This window comes from Lingula anatina, chromosome 9, assembly GCF_051362555.1.
Source record: "Lingula anatina isolate TDL-2025a chromosome 9, LinAna3.0, whole genome shotgun sequence".
NCBI classification, from domain to species: Eukaryota; Metazoa; Brachiopoda; class Lingulata; order Lingulida; family Lingulidae; genus Lingula; species Lingula anatina.
The window spans coordinates 19,691,086-19,711,020 of NC_141775.1; the positions used below are offsets into that span (position 1 = coordinate 19,691,086).

General features: G+C 34.4%; 1 protein-coding gene and 1 long non-coding RNA gene across 2 annotated transcripts in view; one reads left to right on the forward strand and one right to left on the reverse strand.

The window, feature by feature from the left end:
• LOC147760101 (uncharacterized) overlaps positions 1-19,935 on the reverse strand; it is a 215,946-nt gene that overhangs the window by 175,089 nt on the left and 20,922 nt on the right. The gene's annotated exons all lie outside the window — the stretch shown is intronic.
• The window catches only part of LOC112041646 (uncharacterized), a 52,866-nt gene that overhangs the window by 10,108 nt on the left and 22,823 nt on the right, over positions 1-19,935 (forward strand). Inside the window, exons 2-10 of the mRNA XM_086995336.1 lie at positions 3,299-3,547; positions 3,762-3,842; positions 4,062-4,127; positions 6,746-6,802; positions 7,191-7,265; positions 8,157-8,456; positions 8,913-9,052; positions 9,218-10,438; positions 10,683-10,731. Of these exons, the coding sequence (XP_086851462.1) occupies positions 3,299-3,547; positions 3,762-3,842; positions 4,062-4,127; positions 6,746-6,802; positions 7,191-7,265; positions 8,157-8,456; positions 8,913-9,052; positions 9,218-10,438; positions 10,683-10,731 (2,238 nt within the window). The remainder of the gene's footprint in view (positions 1-3,298; positions 3,548-3,761; positions 3,843-4,061; positions 4,128-6,745; positions 6,803-7,190; positions 7,266-8,156; positions 8,457-8,912; positions 9,053-9,217; positions 10,439-10,682; positions 10,732-19,935) is intronic.

A 19,935-nucleotide genomic window follows, 5' to 3' on the forward strand; every position in this document is an offset into this window, starting at 1 on the left:
ACAGTGTCTTTGATATCAGTCAATCAGCAATCTCTAATCATAAATTGTTAATTTATCAGACACTTGTAACATTAACCATATTTAATTGTTCACCCTGATGGGTAAGTATGGAAAAATTGTCCTTTACCCCAGTAAATTTTTTTTTTTTTTTTTTGGGGGGGGGGGGGGGGGAGGGCAAAATAAACAGTTGTTATCTCTTTAATTTGAGGATGTTATTGTACAATAACAGTACAATTTACAACATCTGCACAGTGCATGTGTCCTGCCAGATACCAGTAATGATACATTACAGATGTGTATGCCACTGATAACTACCATGTAAAACTAAAATAGAAAAATAATTATTTTGGAGATTTGAGGACATAAGAAGTTCAACTTGGAACCAGCTATGGGAATGATAGTCCGGTGGCTTAAGGAAAAAATCGTGACACGGCGGATAAAAGCACCAAATTTGGCATGTAGTTACCTTTTGACAGTATAAATCAAATTAGAGCCGTAGCCCTCTCAAACAGTTTACCGTTTGGTCAAAAAATCCAAAATGGCCGCCAATTTATAGAATTCTATAGAAATATGTACATACCTATGTTGATTTTTATCAAATAAATTATTTCCCCAGAGTTTTCCACACCCTTATTACCCATTTTATTCATATATGTCTGATAGCAAACAAGTTCCCTTGGACTTTTTGAAAAAATCCAAGATGGCTGTCATATGCCATACAAACAGCCATAGGAATACTAGTGCACAACTAATACCAGCTAGAAAGACACGTTGTCCACTATCAAATTAAGTCTGTTTCTCAGATTTTTGTTACCCATATGTTTTGTTACCACATATGTTTGTGGTGAGTAACTACGAAGTGTTCTTGGGCATTTTGGAAAATCCAAGATGGCTGCCATGTGCCACAAGAATTCTAGTATACGGGGGATTTAACTAATGGCAACTGAAAAGATTAATTTTCCACTATCAAATTAAGTTTGTTTCTGAGTTTTTTCCACATCCATCCACACAATATGTATGTGGTGAGGAACTAACATGTATTCTTGGGCATTTAGAGAAAATCCAAGATGGTCGCCATATGTCATAGGAATACTGCTAGTATTACAAAGGGTTGGAAATAATGCCAGCTAGGAAAAACATAATTCATTATCAAGTTCAGTTTATTTTTTCAGTGTTTTACACATTATTATTACACTGTGATACATATCTAGCAGGTAATAAATGTGCATAAGATGGCTGTCATTAGCCATAGGAATACAACTGGAATAACAAGTACTACCAGGGTGAAATTGTGTTTGCTTATCAAGTTTTGCCCATCCTTATTAGTCCTATGATATATATCTGTTGGGTAAATAGTGTGCATCCTTGGATATTTTGAGAAAATCCAAGATACATGTATCTTCAATTTGACATGGGAATACTAATGGGTGGGTTTCAATTGCTGCTAGAGAGGCATATGGTTCACTATACAATTACATTCCCATGGGTTTGTTTTAAAAATAATATATTTTTTTCATTCCATTTATTATTACCCCTATGATGTATACCTGGTCTGTAGCATGTGTGTATCTTTGGGTATTCTGAAAAAAAATCAAGATGTCTGCCTTTTGTCATTAGAACATTCGTACACATAATCAAATAATGCCAGAGACACACTTAGTACAATTTAAATGTAGTTAACTTTAGATCGTATTTAAATGTTTTTCATATCCTATTTATCCTTATGAAAGGTTCTGTGTGTGTAGAAAGTGTATGTATCCTTGAGTACTATTCGGAGAAAACCCAAGATAGCTGCCAGTTGTCATAGGAATATATCATTCAAATGCACATAGGTGTCAATTAATGGAACAGTTCAGACATTGATTCCAACATGAAATAAAGCCGTTCAAACATGTTGACATCCTTATTAACCTTACTCTATATAAATCTGGTGTGTAGCAAGTGTGCATCTTGCGTATTAAAGAAAATTCAAGATTGCTGCAATTCACAATAGGATTAGTAGGCCTACAGTCAACTACTTCGGGTTCAATATAAAATGAATTTTGTTTCTTGGTATTTCCCACATTCTTTTTGGACTCTGAGATATCTATCTGGTGGGTAACAAGTGTGTACCCTTAAGTATTTTGACAAAATATCATGATTACCCTCATTTGCCTTAGAAGTGCCTAAAATCCAATGCACCAGCTTTCCTATGGGGAAAAGAAGGCCATCTTGGATTTCCCCAAAATGATCAAATATAGACATTAATTACCTAACAAATATGTATCATGGGTTAATGATAATAATAATAACAATAATAAAAATAATTAACAGAATAACAACTGAATTCAGCTTCATTTTATATGGAAGCCTATCTCTCCCAGGTATTAACTGAACCCCACCTTCTATGGCTAGTGGCAGCCATTTTGTTTTGTTTTGTTTTCAAAAAGGACACATATAACATTCTCATCACATATATTATGTGGATTAAAAAGATGTGGAAAATACTCAGAAACAAACTTAATTTATTAATTGATATCATATCTCCATTGCAGAAGAAGTCCTATGTGTATACTAGTATTCCTTTGATATGGCGGCCATCTTGAGAATAAACGTTAGTTACTTACCACAAATATATTATTTGTGTAATAAGTCACTCAGAAACAAAATTAATTAGATAGTGGGCAATGTATCTTCCTATAGTTGGCATTAGTTGAAAACCCTTGTACATGTTCTAGTATTCCTATGCCATACAGCGGCCATCTTGGATTTTTCAAAAAGTCCAAGGACACTCGTTTGTTATCTGACATAAATGCATAATATGGGTAATAAGGAAGTGGAAAACATTGAGAAAATACTTTATTTGATACAAATCAACATAGGTATGGATATATTTCTACAGAATTTCATAAATGGCGGCCATTTTGGGTTTTTTGGCCAAACGGTAACTTTTTTCCGTGGGCTACGGCTCTAATTTGATTTAGTATGTCAAAAGGTACCCACATGCAAAATTTGGTGCTTTTATCCGCCGTGTCACGATTTGGTCATTTTTTTACCCTAAGCCACCGGACTATGACAGATGCATGGCTGTGTACTGCATTTCTTGTTAAACATTTTTAATCATTCTCATACCATCTTTATTTTTTTCTTATTTATTTATTTATTTATTTATTTATTTATTTACTAGGTATTTTTTTCTTTTTTTGTGGATCTGAAATATTCCATTTTAAATATCCACTTTGTATTTGAAACAATATAGTGATGTTTGGTTGAGTTTTGTAGCAGAACTATGACTGAAAATGCAGCTTTAATGTTTCAGATCAGTTTTCAGAGGAAATCAATAGACAAGACCCACTACTGCAAGAAGCATATCAACGAGCATGTAAGGATGGCTTTGAAAGAGTGAAGAGGGCCAGGGTGATGCTACTGGGCCATTACGGTGCAGGTAAAACACACCTGAGAAAAAGGCTACTGGGAAAGGAATATGATGAAGATAAAGATCCAATCACTAATGGTATAGAAACTGACTACGTTCTTGTAAAGGAGGGTTGGAATTCAGATGAAGCTGGTAAGAATAACTGTACAAGAATTAAAAAGTGTTTCAATATTGAAATTCATTTACTTCATATATTTCAACTCTTAATATATGACTTGAAGATTTATTAATCTGCAAGGACAATTCTTTCAATTCCTCCTTGTTTATCATTTATTAACAGCAACTAGATCACCTCAATCTCTTTGTATTTCATGACAAATAATAAAATTATTATTTTAATTTATAGAGTGTCATGGGCCAGCAATATCACATTTGCTTGCTGTTAACACGAGAAAGATACATGAGGAAATCCGGGCAAGTCATGCAGGTAATTCCTGAGTGTACAACTAACTACTAGAACTAGAACATGTTTACAGTATATGTAAAGTGTTGACATGATTAACTGCAGAAACATTTTCTAATTTGAAACAAGAAAGTAATTAATCATAAAAACTTAAGATTGTATTATAAATATATGATATGCATATTCTTAGAATAATTTTAATGAACATTTGATTAATTTGAATTTTTGAATGAATTATTGTAGAGTTACAACCCTTGGGTCAAGTTGTGCAGGCAACTAATGCACCAACATCAGAGAAAGTGGAGAAATGTAAGTACTATGATACTCAAAATATAGAGATGTAGTGGTATAAAACTTGCGGGAACATGAGATAGCTCAAGTCAGTAGTTTCTATACATGGGATAAACAAAAAGAAGAAACAATTAGAAAAGAAGAAAAAAATTGATCGAACCATATGTTTGTTAGTGTTCATTCAAATGTTTCTTAGTGTTCTTTCTTTTAAAAAAAGGATATTATGACAAAACATCAGTCTAAGCAAATACTTTGGAGTGATCATGAATAATGTTATCTTGAAGTACTCTGTAGAAGAATCCCAATTGTGATGATATCTTTGTGTGTCAGAATGCCATTTAGAACAATCCTTAGTCTGTTTCCATTTTACAGTGTACGAAATAAGGACCGACCGGCAGCCCGGGACGGCTCAGTTATCACCCGGGCGGTCTCTTTCCAAAAGTTGCCAGTCCGTCGGTCTGGCCATTTTCTGGCCTCTAAAATAATTGTAAATCAAAATGCAAGTTCATATTAAGCAGATTTGGTTGAAATAAAACGAAAACAATGAGGCTTACCCTTCAAGAAATCGACACTCGCAACAAATGAACGAAAACCGAAAGTACATGCTTATTCACCGTTTTCCCGACATGCCTAGCGCAAAGACCCTTCACCGTGTTATGAAACGTCTGATACAAAGTATCAAACGCGTCATTAATATGCTTGTTTACGAGACAAGTTACGAACGATGTGTGGTCATTCAAGTTCATACAATCTCGTCTAATTACGCAGTTTAATGTTTGCTTCTTCTATAATCTGTAATTATAATTGTACGATGTCTTTCTCATAAAAAAATTTAATTGAATGACGTCACAACGCACGTGGATTGCGCCTAAGTCGTAGTCAGGATTACCCCTGTCGCAGTCTACCCTCTGTAGGCCTAAGTATTTTGGTGCTAATAATGAATGTGATGCACCAGCACGTAAGAAAAGAACACAGGAAGGTATCACACAATCAAATAAAGTGTATGATGACACCAAAGCAGGGCTCCATAGGTAAAAATTCAGTTCGGACAAGAGAATTGGCAGGGTGAGCTGTCCGACGGACAGGTTATGTTTTATTAGAACTTAAGAACAAAAATCTTGAAAAATAATTTTTTGCTGCATACTAACGTCTTCTCGTCTCTTCCTGGATTGCATTGAAAAGAGTGACCTACATTTGGTACAAAACACGTGGTCCCAAAACGAAGTCTAGCAAACTTACCGCCAAATTATGAAAGTGAACACCTTCCAGGACTTCACAACTTCAAGACAAAATTTATTCACATAACAGGCTGACTACTGAATATTTATTTGTTTAAAAATCAACGTGCTCTAGTAACAAAGACCGTTCCTAAAATAGAAACTACACAAGTACTGGGTACAAAAGCCAGATTGGACTGGATGTATCTAGTTTGTTGTCAAGGCAACATACTGCCTGTCAATCAAATGTGTTGCACGCTATCTCCTTACAACTATTTTAATTTGGAGAGTCAAACTTTGGGACTGAAGATCTTGTTGAACTGTTGTTTATTTGCATAACCTGAAATTTTGTCAGATGTTTAATTTAATGACTCTAGCACCACCTGTGTTATTTACAGTTCAAAATTTAGTGCTGGAATTTGATAAATTAGCAATGCTATTACATACCAGTGTGGTATTGATGCAAGGAAGAAAATTAGTAATAAAAATATGAGAATTTATATAAATAAGAAGGGGGGATCTTTTAAAGACTGATTTTATTTAATTCAATCTGTATATTTAAAAAATCAAACACATGTTACCCCTAAAGAAACCAAATTGTTATTATAAATAACAATTTAAAAACTTTAAAATTAGTGATATTTATATAAGTAAACTATTGTACAATGAATATTCTTCAATTTTAAATAAAATTTATTCAAATATAAATTTTGAATATTTTAATAAAAAAATATAACACTGCCCCCCCCCCCCCCCACCTCCAGCTCAGTATTTTTTTAAAGACTTAGTTAAACTTCATGTGATAAGACTGATAGTTAAAAGGTCAAACTTTTTTGCAAGACCTATCGAAGTGTATTTGCACCATTGGTTTCTAGTCAACAACCAGAAAGATTTCATAAGTATGCCCATGGAACATTTGTAACAAGCGGTTCATGCAACTAGACTGATTATGACAGTCACAGTGAATCAGAATTTTCTGATTTGGGTTCAGAGCATAACGTTTCAGATGCTGTCAGGGAAGAATCTACTTGAATAAATTCACATTGAGACTAAGAGTCCTTGTTTCAATATCGTTCTTGCCTGCAATTGGTTTAATCAGGTAATTTTCAAAAAAAATTCAGGACTGGCTACTTTTGGTCAGGGCTGGCTACTTTTCAAGTTGCCAGCCCTGCTGTCCGGCTTCAAATTTATACGAATTTCATACCCTGCATTTTATATATTTATTTATTTATTATTACATTTTGTTATTTAACTATTACACCACAACCCACTTTAAGTACAAATGGCAGTGATGGATCAAAATGCATACTGATTGTAAGAAAAAATACTGAATATTTCATTTACCCACATCATCTTATCTTGTTATATATATGTTGTACCACACAGATACATTAGTCCTTTACTTTTTTTCTTGAAAAGCCACATCGAAGTCTCCAGAAATGCAGTCTGATGTTATTCAAGAGAAAATTATAGCAGGTATATCAAACATTATACAAATATGAAGAAAAGAAAACCATTAAAATACGGGGCACACCTCCCCTCACAATAGAGGACACCTCTGCTCACAATAGGAGAATGTGTAAGGGGAGACAACTTAATTGGCTGTCAGACCAGAAATGGCCTTACTCATGTTTTAAGATCATGTAAGACTATTTGTGATCTTAATTTGCACTTTAAGACCAAATCAAGCCCACTAGTGGCACATGAGTATTATGACGGAGCATAAAGATTACAAGTTGCATAGTTATATGAGATCTTAATTTTATAGGTTTTTGGTGGATAATGCATAAAGATGCACACTGCACAAGTAGAAAAGATCTAAACGTGTATTTAATTTGCATTGTTTCTCTCTTTTTATGGCAAGTTGCTCCAAAACTTGAAGATGAGAACACTTTATCAACAGGTGGACAAATTTCGGCATCACAGGACAAGGAAAGGGGTACAGTAGGGTTTTTCACATCTTAGAAATTTGTTGCAATTATCTTAACCCATAATAAACTGCTATCAATATGTAATGACAGAACATTATGCACAGTAAGGCAGGTAGTCTATTTCCCCTGAATCAAAAGTAGTATAACAATAAGACAAGACATATTACCATGCAGTTTTCTACTGGGTATCTATCTGTACTACAAATTTTGTTAAAATATCCTTGTCTACTATAAATATGGCAATTTTTTTTTATTCTCAATGCGTCTCACCCACATTAGCATAGTATGTTATGGCATAAGGTAATGGCTTCATCATTTCAAACTTGGAATTAATGAATTTAGCAGATACTGTATTTTTTAAGTAACAAATTCTAAAATTAGAACATTCATATTTAATGGTAACAACACAATTGAAAAGCAGACACCCTAACAGTTCTTTTCTATACAGTAGAAGCACCAAAATGCTACATTAGAAATTGTCATTTATTTCAAAATTATAGGACCATTCCCAGACCCTATCATACTAACTTTGGATTGATCTATCTCTTACGGGATTCTTGCTAAATTGTAATTAGCTAAAATGACTTAGAAGTCTGTCACACCTACTGAAGCTGACAGTGGTAATTAACTATCCCTGAGCAGCTTTAGTAGGCATTCGAGACATCTAAGCTGCTTAAGCTTAAAGCAATATATAGTGAGAAACCCCTTGGAGATGGACCAATCCTGTTAGATAGATCTAGGTATGGGAACCCAGTCTATGTCTCTGTTGAAATGATCAAGCCATCACCGTGTAAACCCCTCTAGCTTTTATACTGTAGTTCTTACAAGTAATTGATTAGATTTGTGTGTATTCATTTTTAATACTGAAATATGTAAACTGTGTATATTTATATTTTTAGAACATCAGCCCAGCCCTATTAGTTCCAAGGAGGCTTTGTCCCATTTAAAAACAGAGGAGAGTATGGAGCTCCCGCCTGATGTCTTAACACATTTGACAGAAAGCTCATACGACATTGAAAATCCACCAGCTCGTCTAGCAGTCTGGGATTTTGGAGGGCAAAGTGTGTATTACAACACCCACCACACTTTCCTTTCTTCCAGAGCTATTTACATTCTTGCCATTGATATGAGCCTTGCTTTAACAGACAGGCTTGACGACCAATGGCATGGTGCTGAACACTTCTCAGGAACTATTCTTGGTAAGGAATCCGCCAGCTCACAATTGTGCTTCAGTTAGTGAGTATATAATTAATATTCAGTTGTACAAGTGTTTCATCAAATCATTTTAGTACCAATTGTGTTGCTGTATACCAGCTAGCAGATATGAAATGGTGATTGTAGTTAAAATTCTTAAATTGAATCTGGTTTGCTCAAAATTAATATATGTCTCAGTAAAATTTGGTCTTGTTTATCTATTTATATAATTGTTGTTTTCACGTAGCATTTTCAGGGCTTGCTTGGGAACAAAGCACTATTACTAGTAAATATTACTGGTATATATATATATATATATATATATATATATATATATATATATTATCCATAGAATACTCATATTTCATCATTTTAGTGAGACAGCTTTCTATACTCAAACAGATCAAACAGCAAAAAGTGACAGTAAAGTACATTTTGAAATGTGTCTGATATATTTCCAGACTTTACTTATTACTGGATAGATGCAATCCATACTTATGCGCAACAGCAAAACATGAGTGAAGATGGGGTATCTTCCCCCCGAATAATCATTGCTTGCACACATAAAGACAAATACCTGGAAAATGTTCCCAAAGAAAAGGTAGGCATTAGTACTGAAACAAACAAAAATAATAATAATAATAAATTTATTAATTAAATTAAACTGTTTGTTCTTAAAAAATAGTTATGACAATTGACTGATAAAATATGTGATTGAAGCTTGCTTGCAGTGTGTTGATAAACTGTTTCTCCCATTCTCTTACAGCATGAAGAAGAAATAAATGCATACTTTGATAAATTGCGGCAGCATATACAACAGAAGAGAAGTGGTGTGCATGTTGATCCTCGTTTCTTTGCAATTGACAACACATGTCAAGATGAAGATCAAGAAATATCTGATCTCCGTCGATATATTATGAAAATTGCTGAAAGCCAAAAATCTTGGGGAGAGAAGAATCCAATAAGATGGATTAGATTAGAAGAAGATCTTCAGCTGCGACGAGCACCCGAGAAACGAGGAAAAAGGTGGATAAGGTATGAGGAGCTGCAAAATTTAGCTCTTAAAGTTGGAATGCAGGATGCCATTGAGCTGAAGTCATTCCTCCAGTTCCATCATGACATTGGAGATCTTATGCACTTTCAGACTGATGATCTCTCTGACACTGTCATTTTGAATCCAACATGGCTGATAGATGCATTCAGGTCTATTATAGCAGTTGATAAACACCATGTCAAAGCCAAAGGGACTCCTTATTGGTCTGCATTAAAGAGGGGCATCTTAGATGAAAGACTTCTGGATGAGCTATGGGGAGATGATAGTGAGTTGAAGTCCATTGTAATCGGTGTTATGGTACAATTCAACATTCTTTTGCAACAGGATGTCAAGCCAGGTACAACAGAAAAGCCTACTTCTCGACAGTTCTATGTGCCCAGCTTACTTCAGGTATGCAAGAATCCAGAATCTGGGGTTGGCAGTGAAGGAACACTATTCATACAAGGGAAAGAGAACTTTATGCCACATGTGCTTTTCAACCGTCTCACAGTGAAGTTAGTCCAAAATGACACTTCTACAGGAAGAAAAGGTTTAAGAAGAAGAGGTGACTTTTTCCTCATTAAAAATGAGCTGTACTATGATTATGCTGTATATGCAATCGATCCACGCAGAGGAGCGCGTTGTGCTTTGAGAAAGTCAACAAAAACCTCTTGCATTGAACTAATTCCCTTATATCCCCCAGCAACAAAGTTTGACAAAACAATCCGAGGGGCATATGCTAAGTGGAAGAACCATGTTTTGATGCAAATTCAGCATGTTAAGCAGACCGTCTGCCCAAATTTGCGACTAGAATGGTGTGTCAGAGACCCGAGAAAGCCAAAAGTCAGAGAGGAGCTGATGGCAATAGATCCGAAGGAGTCTGATCTCACAGCATGTGGGCTACCTGAGGATTCAGTGTACAGACTGTGGTTTATGCCAGACTCGAGTGAGAAGGTAAGTCATGTAAATATATAATGGAAGCGTGGCTCAGTCATAACTTCAACATGAATATTAAATGTATTTTTGTGACAGAAATATATTTGATTTTAAATAAATGAATGCTCAAAGTATTTGATCACTGGGTTTCTTTTATATTGGATATTTTAATATTTAAAAATGTATCTTTGTGAAATGTATTTTGTTTGTAAGTAAATGGGTAGTCTATCTATCTGATTACTGGTTTTCTTTTATTCAATAGGAGCATGGTGTTACTGAACCCTCCATGAGATTACCAAGTGATGCTGGAGGTAAATAAGATGTTAAGAACATAAAACTATTCTAACACTCTAAAAATAATAAAAAAACATCCTTTTTTATGTACAGACACAGATATGTTGCTGTCTGCCTTTGCTGCTGCAGTTAAGGACAGTGACCATTGAAGTTAAACCATGTCACTTACTGTTCTCATACTTACAGGACAGAAACATAGGACCAAAATGCAGCTTCAGTCTGGAAGTTATACAATTGTTTGCGAAATTTCATTTTTCACATGTTGACATTGTCAGGATGTGACTTTGAACTTCCATCAGCTTGAAGACCGTGCTTTCTGAAGACTCACACTTTCTGAATATTCATAACAAATGCATTTTATTATTCAAAGTTGATGGTCATTATGTTGTTTATCATTATGCAATATTGCATCAAAATTGAAGAAACCCTATTTTGGGCACTGCTCTCATAATGACCATTAAGGAAAACTATGATTCATATTATTTTCAAACTTACTGAAAAGATTCATCCGACTGAAACGTAGCATGATTGGGAAAACCAGTCTGATTGCATTCTTTTCTGGAAGCAACGCAGTTCTTTATGAAATCTTCATTTTTCATATCTTGGCATTTTTAGCATGGGGTTTGTAACTCCCACGGGCATGTAGACGACTATTAACCAAACCTCCAAATGTATAGTAGATAATCAAAATTTGGTGTTGATTATGCTTTTAATTATTATGTAATATTGTATCAAAATCAACAAAAAATACTTTGTGTACTGTCACCACAAATGTTAGAAAAAGAAAACTGTTATTAAGTTTTACCTTACAAAAATAATTCTTAGGATTGATATACAGCTCAAATTGGAAACCAGCTTTATTGGATTATCATTTTTATTGAATTAATGCAATTTTTTTTTTTTTTTTTTTTATGCGTTTATTCACTCAAAGAAAAAAAAAAGAAAATATACATATATAATGAAATATTTAAACAGATAATCAAAGATTGAATGCATGTAAAACAATGCTGATGATAATTACGGTAGTTAAATACTAATAGATAAATAAAAAGAGCGTAAATATATAGAAATACTCTCACTCACTCATCCATCCATGCATACTACGCGTGAGCTACGTATCGGCAACTATAACATATTTAATGAAATGTTTAGACAGGTAATCAAAGATTAAATGCATATAATACTGATGGTAATTACGGTAATTAAATACTGATAAATAAAAAAGAACATAAATATATAGACATACTTTCACTCACTCATCCATCCATACATACTACACGTATACATGCTTGTTGTGAACTACATAGCGGCAACTATAGCGTACTAGAGGTGAAAATTTTAACACGTTATGGTAGGAATGCGTTTCCATTTTGTATTAAACCTATCTTCTTTTCCTGTCTTTATAGCAATGTATTTTTCTATTTTTTTCTTCTGGCTAAGAAAATGCAGAAACAGTTCAAAATCATAGACTGATGGATTTTCTGAATTTTTGTTTATGAATTGTTTAGCCACAATAATACAGAAATTTAAAGCTTTTACGCGCTGGTCGCTTGACAGACACCCGTGCATTATAGTTTTTTCATTTTTTCTGAAGTGTATGGTATTATTCGGAATGTTCCACCAGTTTTCAAATGCAATCCAAAAATTTCTTGCGCGTACACATTCCACAAAACGATGTATTATTGTTTCTTTCATATGGCAGTTAGTACATCCTGGGCTAGTAACTATTTTCATTTTGAACAGTGTAGAATTTGTGTACAGCACATTGTGAATTATTCTGTATTGCATTACTTGTAGTTGAGTTTCTTTGACAGACTCAAATGGTATTAAGAAAACTCTCTGCCAATCATTTTCACTTATGCCTGATTTGATAAGATGCAAACTTGCTGTGGGTAGATTTATTACATTTCTTTCTATTAGCTTATCGTAAATGGTTTTTGTAGAGGCAAGAGTCCATACTATCTCATCTGAGTCTGTGTTGTCAACTGTTTCTGCATTTTCCCGAAGTTTACGTAACCATGATATCGGAATTGATTTTTTTACTTTTTCGTATTCTAGAAAATTCAGCAGCTTAATGGCGAAGTTGTGTTGATTTATTATTTCTTCTAATGATATAAATTCACCATTAATATTTATGATATCTTGAATATAATTTACTCCGGCTTTTGACCAATGCCTTAGATATATTGACTTTTTATTTACAAGTATGAATCTATTATTCCATATTATCTGTTTCTTTATATCGGAGGCATTATTAGGGTCTGTTTGTATTAAATCACTCCATGCATCTAGCATGGCTACGTAATAAGGTGGCATGTCCGAAATGTTAATATTCTTAAGTTCATAATTACAACTGAAAATGAGTTTTCCTCCCACACTTCTTAAATATTTCAGTATGTTTATAACCCACGGATCATCGTTGTCAGCTAACATTATGCGCTTAACCATTGAGGCCTTCAGAGACCGCACGTGCGATGGCACATGTGTCAAATTTAAACCACCTTTACTCTTTGGGGCTATTAATGTATTCTGCTTTAATTTTGTTTTTTTGTCATTCCATAGAAATTTTTTGAATAAAGCATCTATCCTCAAAATAATATCATTTGGGGTCTCAAGAACTGTATTAGCATAAACCAGTTTAGCCAGACCCAATGTTTTCAGTATTTGTATCTTTCCAATCCATGTGAGGTCTCTGCTGGACCAAAGGTTAAGCAGCTTTTCAATTTGATCAACTTTACTATCGAAGTCTAGAAACCTACAGCTTTCGTAATCATAAGAGAAATGAATTCCGAGAGCTTTTATTGGTCTATCTGGCCATAGCAACCCGAGGGGCTTTTCGTTGTTGAATCTATTGCTTCCAAGCCACAGGGCTTCGGACTTGCTCAAGTTTAGTTCTAAACCAGAAATTTGTTTGAATTCAGATATTAATTTCAATGCGTTTTTAGCGGACCTAACATCATTTAGAAATAGCGTTGTATCGTCGGCATATTGGCATAATTTGTGTTCATGACGATCAATAGTGATTCCCCGTATGGATGGATCTGCGCGTATTGCGCAGGCTAGTATTTCTACGGCCAGCACGAATAGAGGGCCGGACAGTGGGCACCCTTGTCTTACACCTCTTGTAATTGAAAAGAATCGCGAGGAATATCCGTTGTTTGTAATACAACTGGAAGCATTGGCGTACATAATGTCAAACCACTGAATGAAGTCAGGGCCAAAGTTAAATATTTTTAGGCATTTTTTTATAAATTCCCATTCAATGCAATCGAACGCTTTTTTAAAATCTAAGAAAATCGCCATCCCTTCTTTATTTTGCCTTTTTGTTGAGTACATAAGATCCCAGATGAGTCTTATATTTTCACCGATATATCTTTTTTTAACGTACCCGGTTTGGTTTTTGTTGATAATGGTTGGTAAAGTCGTTTCCATTCGTTTTGCAAGTGCTTTTGCGGCTATTTTGTAGCTTACGCTTAGCAAAGAAATAGGTCGCCAGTTTTCCAAACGGTGTCTATCCTTGTCTTTTTTGGGAATTAGTGTTATTATGCCCTGTCGTTGGCTAATATTTAACTGACCAGTTTCAAAAGCAAAATTTAAACAGTCTGCAATTTCTTCTCCTAATTCTTCCCAGAATTTCATGTAAAATTCTGCGGAGAGCCCATCAACACCCGGGGTTTTATTCTTCTTTTTTGTAAGTTCTTTGAGTGCGTTTTTGCACTCGTTGATGGTTAGCTTTCCTTCACATGAGATTTTTAGGTCGTTTGGAATTTGGGGTATGTTTTGTACATTGAAAAATTTGTTTGAGATTCTCTCGTTAATGGTAGTGTTCTGTGAGGTGTACAAATTTTCATAAAACTTTTCCTGTTCTTGTAGAATATCTTTATCATTAGTTACTGTTAGTGTATCACTAATTTCCAGTTTTGTAATTGTATTTCTGACTCGATTCCGTTTTTCCAAGTTGATAAAGTAATTTGTATTGCGTTCGCCCTTTTCGTACCATCTCACTTTACTACGCATTATTGCACCTTCAGTTTTAGCTTCTAAGATTAAATCATGTTCAGTCTTAAGTTTTTCTAATTCTTTAGCTTTTTCTTTATTAAATTGATTGTCTATCTCGGCCTGTAGCACGTTGATTTTTTTCCAAATGTCTCTTTCATTTTCTCTATGTTGTTTAGATTTTTGCTTTGAAAATTTTATTGAAAACTGCCGTATTTCCATTGTTATCATATCAAATGCTAAACCACGGTCCTCTAAGTAATTGTATCTGTTTTTTGCTTCATTAATTACATTTTTCATTTCGTTAATATATCTTTCGTCTCCTAGTAAAGTATTATTGTGTTTCCAAAACCCTCGCCCTCTAACTGTCACATCTTTTGTCTTTAAAAACAAAGATATTGCATCATGATCAGTGTAAGGTGCGTAAGGAATTAATGCAATATTTGTGACTTTTTCATTTTTTATTCTGGTGTTTTCAAAGTTTTTACTTGAACTCTTATGGGCCTGAAGCCTTTTGCATGTTACAAATTTTACTTACATCAGTATTACTTGTTCTGCATAATTGTGCCACTAGAGATACACAATTTAGGCTTTGTAAGTCCTCCGGTCTAGGTGTGGCCATCGTTACAATACACCCTTGTCCTTGCAATATTAAATGCTAAATATCTCCAAAACCAAAGGAATTATGGGAAAAAATTATATAAATGGCTGACTGAAAGTCATATGTAGAGATTTCAAATAGGCCCTTGGATTTGACCTTTTACCTTAATTTCAAAGTCAAACATGCCAAACTTTTCTAAAAATGATAATTTTTTACAAATGAAAATTTTATTTGTGCCAATTTTTGGAAAAAACTACACAGACACAAGCTTTAATATTTATGGGCAGGTGTTCCACTTAGGTCATCTTTCATGTTCTTGAGTTTGGGGTCAATCGGTGCATTTTCATGGGAGAGGCAGCCTTTAGATACTGAAACTGACAACTAATCCTGTATCCATAAATGTTAGAGACCTCTGTTTTTTCAGAGCTTGTCAAGCGCAACATTGAAATTAATTTTCCTTTTTTGTTTGTTTCCATACAGTTTACAAGTTACACTTTATCAAAAAATGCAAGGTCGCAATATTCAGTGGTGAAAATAAAATGTGATATAACTCCAAGACTAGAAGAGATACGCCCATAATTACTCTTGAACTTGAATAGTAAGTCATTTACTGGCAGTCTAAATGTGACATTGAAATTGACCTTTAACAAACTTTTCACCATGAACTGAACAAGTTATCCATCGCATAATATTTGATATATCTCCATCAGTAGGACACATACTGTTGAAAAGTGGTGTACTTTAAAATTTTAGCACGTCATGATTGTCCTTTTGTTACGTCTGCATAACAAATTAGCCTGGGAATGGCGACTTACTGAAAATGAGTACATGTACGTTGCAGGTACATGTAAATTTCTATTGAAAAATATTTACTGTGGCTTGAACTTGTATATTTTAGAAAGTGAATAAGCATTTGTTCTTCTGTCCAAAAGAGAGCATGTTTTACCAATTTGCTGTCAAGAATTCTTACCACCACAGCCTGAATACAGGACACAATTTTTAACAAAACCAAAAATGCATATGCCTAGGGATGGACTATAATGCGAAAAATTCATTTACAAATACAAAATTCGCTTAATTGAAAAATGATGGTCAGTGTATCATGGTTTTTATTTTCAATTGTCAGTCTCTGTGAAAAATCTGGGAAGTTGGTAGCGCAAATTTACTCCCATGAAGCACAATCTAATAACTTTTAATGTTCATTTTTGCCCTCCTTCAAGCAAATAAATGCCCTCGTTCACTCTAAAAAGTTTCAAATTAAAATTAATATTCACATTAGGTTCTATGGTCCATCATTTCTACCTACCTTAAACTGGTGGTTACATCCCTATATGTCCCTGCACCAATATTCCCCCACACCAATACCCCCCCCCCCCCCACCAAGGGCGCATTCCCATAGATTTTACATCGATCAACCCCCGTGGGGAGTCTCACTAGATTACTGTCAAATAATCAGGCTTAAATGTCCGTCCCGCCTACTGCAAGCTGTAGGGGGGTAATTAACTTTCGTGCCCACTCGGCTGACAGCTATTTAGCGTGAACCCACAGGGAATTGGATCGATCTAATCTCTGGGAATGGGGTCCAATATTCTCCCGCATTTTTGATAGGGGAAGCAATGATATGGGGGAGTAGCGGTGCGCCTACATCGGCAGTTTTACTGGGGATGTATCGATGCGGGGATCCATCAGTGTGAGGGGATTATTGGTGTATGTGTGTGTGTGTGGGGGGGGGGTATTGGTGCAGGGGAGTATCGACATGACCCCGAACTGGTTTGATTCATGAATATCATGTGAACAAATGATACATGTCTTAAGTTCAGTGTGATCACAAATAAGGTTTTCAGTTTATTGAGGCAACGATTGTATGGAAAAAAATATAGCTTAAATTAGACGCGAGACTTCGCCTGACCTATTTCATTGGAAATCCCGCCATTTTATCACGACGGTAAAAGACAGTTGGAGTGAATTGTGCGGCCAGTTTCAAATTGCATCAAAACTGGGGGTAAACTATATTTGAGGATAATCATGAGGTAGGTATAGATTTTCAACAAAAGTCAGAAATTATACTGAATACATTTTTTGTCAAAAGTGTACACTTTCCCCTCCAACATCAAGATCAAGACCACATGTATACATACGGTAAATATCTAAGTTGCAAGTTATGGTACATACAGTGTATCATGTATATACTAGTAGTTTTGTTAATAGGGGTATTGTTTATTCTGCACTGTGTGACCTACCCCAACTCATTCACATCAGTTCTGTCAATATACATACTTAATTTTGGCAAGTCTGAATAATGATACGAAGGCAGTTTAACAGCACGAACACCTGCCAAGATTCATTTGATAAGTATACTGGGCACATGCTTAATCTTCAGTGACACTCTTTTAATTGTTATACAGGTACATATCAAAGTAATTTAATTTCACCATGCAAATCTGCAGTAGAAAAGAATTGGGAACCATCATGGTTTCCTGGAAAGCATCATTATGTAATTCATTGTAAACTTTGTTGTAACGGTACCTTACGTACCATAAATATATGGATGAGTGGTGGTCTACTGTAGTATGTCTTGACAAGTGAAAATGTTTATCTTTAACCATGGTCCCCAATAATTTATGTTGTAGTGGTGATTTTTTTCCATTGCAGGTAAAAACGAAGAGTTTCATGCAAGTAACAGAGAAAATGGGTGCTACATAATTTGAAAGTGATCATGGTGATATCAATCAACCTTTCAGATATTGTTGTTTATGTATTTGTTTCCGTATTTCTGTTGATAGAGATATAAAATATATATTTACTGAGTATTTGGACAGGACTAAGGACACTAAAGGTACATACTGTATACATATTCATATGTAATGTATACATATATATACTTTATGGTCACTATAATTTTTCAATAATAGTTGATTATTGCTGCAAACCAGTAGCCGATGGTTTACCACTTAATTGTTGGCTTATAATATTCAAACAGAAGGACAGATAAAAGAAAGAAAAGGGAAACGGGCATTTTGTAGTCTTGTATGTATTAAGCATGCCCTCTCAAAGATTTATGAGCAAAATGTTGTAAAAGAACTAGGCAAAATAATATTGTGAGTAATGTTGAAAATGACACTTCATTTTGAAATTATATACCTTATCAGACTTGATCACAAAGCTTCAATATGTTTTTGACATTTTTATTTTCATTTCATTTCATATAGTAGAACTAGTATTCACTGTGACAAACAAAGTACATTTGTTTTTAAAAAGCTGGTTGTACTTGATAATCAATGCAAATTAAATATACTGGTACTGGTACATTTGTTGAAATATTTTTAATTTGCCAAATGTCTATAGTCATTCTTTAACATAAAACAAACATGGTGCATTTAAATCATTGATGATACAATATATGGAATAGATTATAAAAACATGATGCCTTGGTTTTGAAGGTAGATATATTACTATAATCATGTTAATTTTAATTATCATTTTTCTACTATTATAACTTTTATATAATTGATCAACATGTTTCAATATGTTGTATATGTTGAATAAAGAATTTTTAAGAAAGATATATTCATTAAAAATACTTCTATGCCAATGAAAATGAAGTAAGCAGTCCACTTACCTCATCAATCTCACATGTCACACAGATAACATATGGTATATACAAGCCAATTTTACTTTGCTCATTTACCACTGAAAATTTGGACCAAATCCTTAGGTACTGTTTTTGTACAAATATCAGTCATAACACAGTACATTAAATTGGAACTAAAACTAAATTGTGAAGGAAACCTAAACAGAAAGTATCATATATCATTATAAAAAAAAGAATTGACGACCATGTTTAAAACAAGTAGTCGCCAAAGTGGAAATAGATGAAAATGTAATAAATATTCAGCTGGGCTTGTCTTGACGGATGCATGAATTTGACACCATTTTCCCACTAAAACAGCTGAAGCATTTGTTTAAGAAGATAGATTTGAATAAAAATTTAGCCACACAATTTTTCTAGTTTGGGAACTTTAATGAAAGTTATGATGTTGTCCAGGAAAAATGCCACCTAAACTGGGTCAAATCAAACATTCCCAAATGAAATATTACATGGATATGAAGCTTAAATACCCAATTAATATACCATCTGATTGGAAGTATTAGATATTTACTTCTGCTGATAATATTATTTTCGGTTAAATTTTGATAGTTTTTACAAAACAAATGCTTTGATTTTACGCCGTGACAGTGTGTGTCCTACTGTGAAACTGGCAATCTTACTGTGACCTTGACATTAACCTTTGGCCTACTATTTCCATGAACTGAACTTTGCTAATTTTTCATCCCTTATATCTCCAAAACTTACCCAGATATGCCAATAGATACCACTGAATTTGAATAGGAACTCATCCCAGACAGCCTCAGTAATCTGGCCCAGATCTGGCCCAGATCTGGCAACGTCTGGCAATATCTGGGCCAGATTTTGCCAGACACTTGCCAGATCTGGGCCAGATGAAAAAAGCACAAGCTTATCAAACTGATACAATTCGTTGAGTGATTTTATTCGTGATGCGATTTATTTCGAAGGCATCAACACTGGCGACGAGGATTAACACTAGTGCAAAACTGTGAGCCA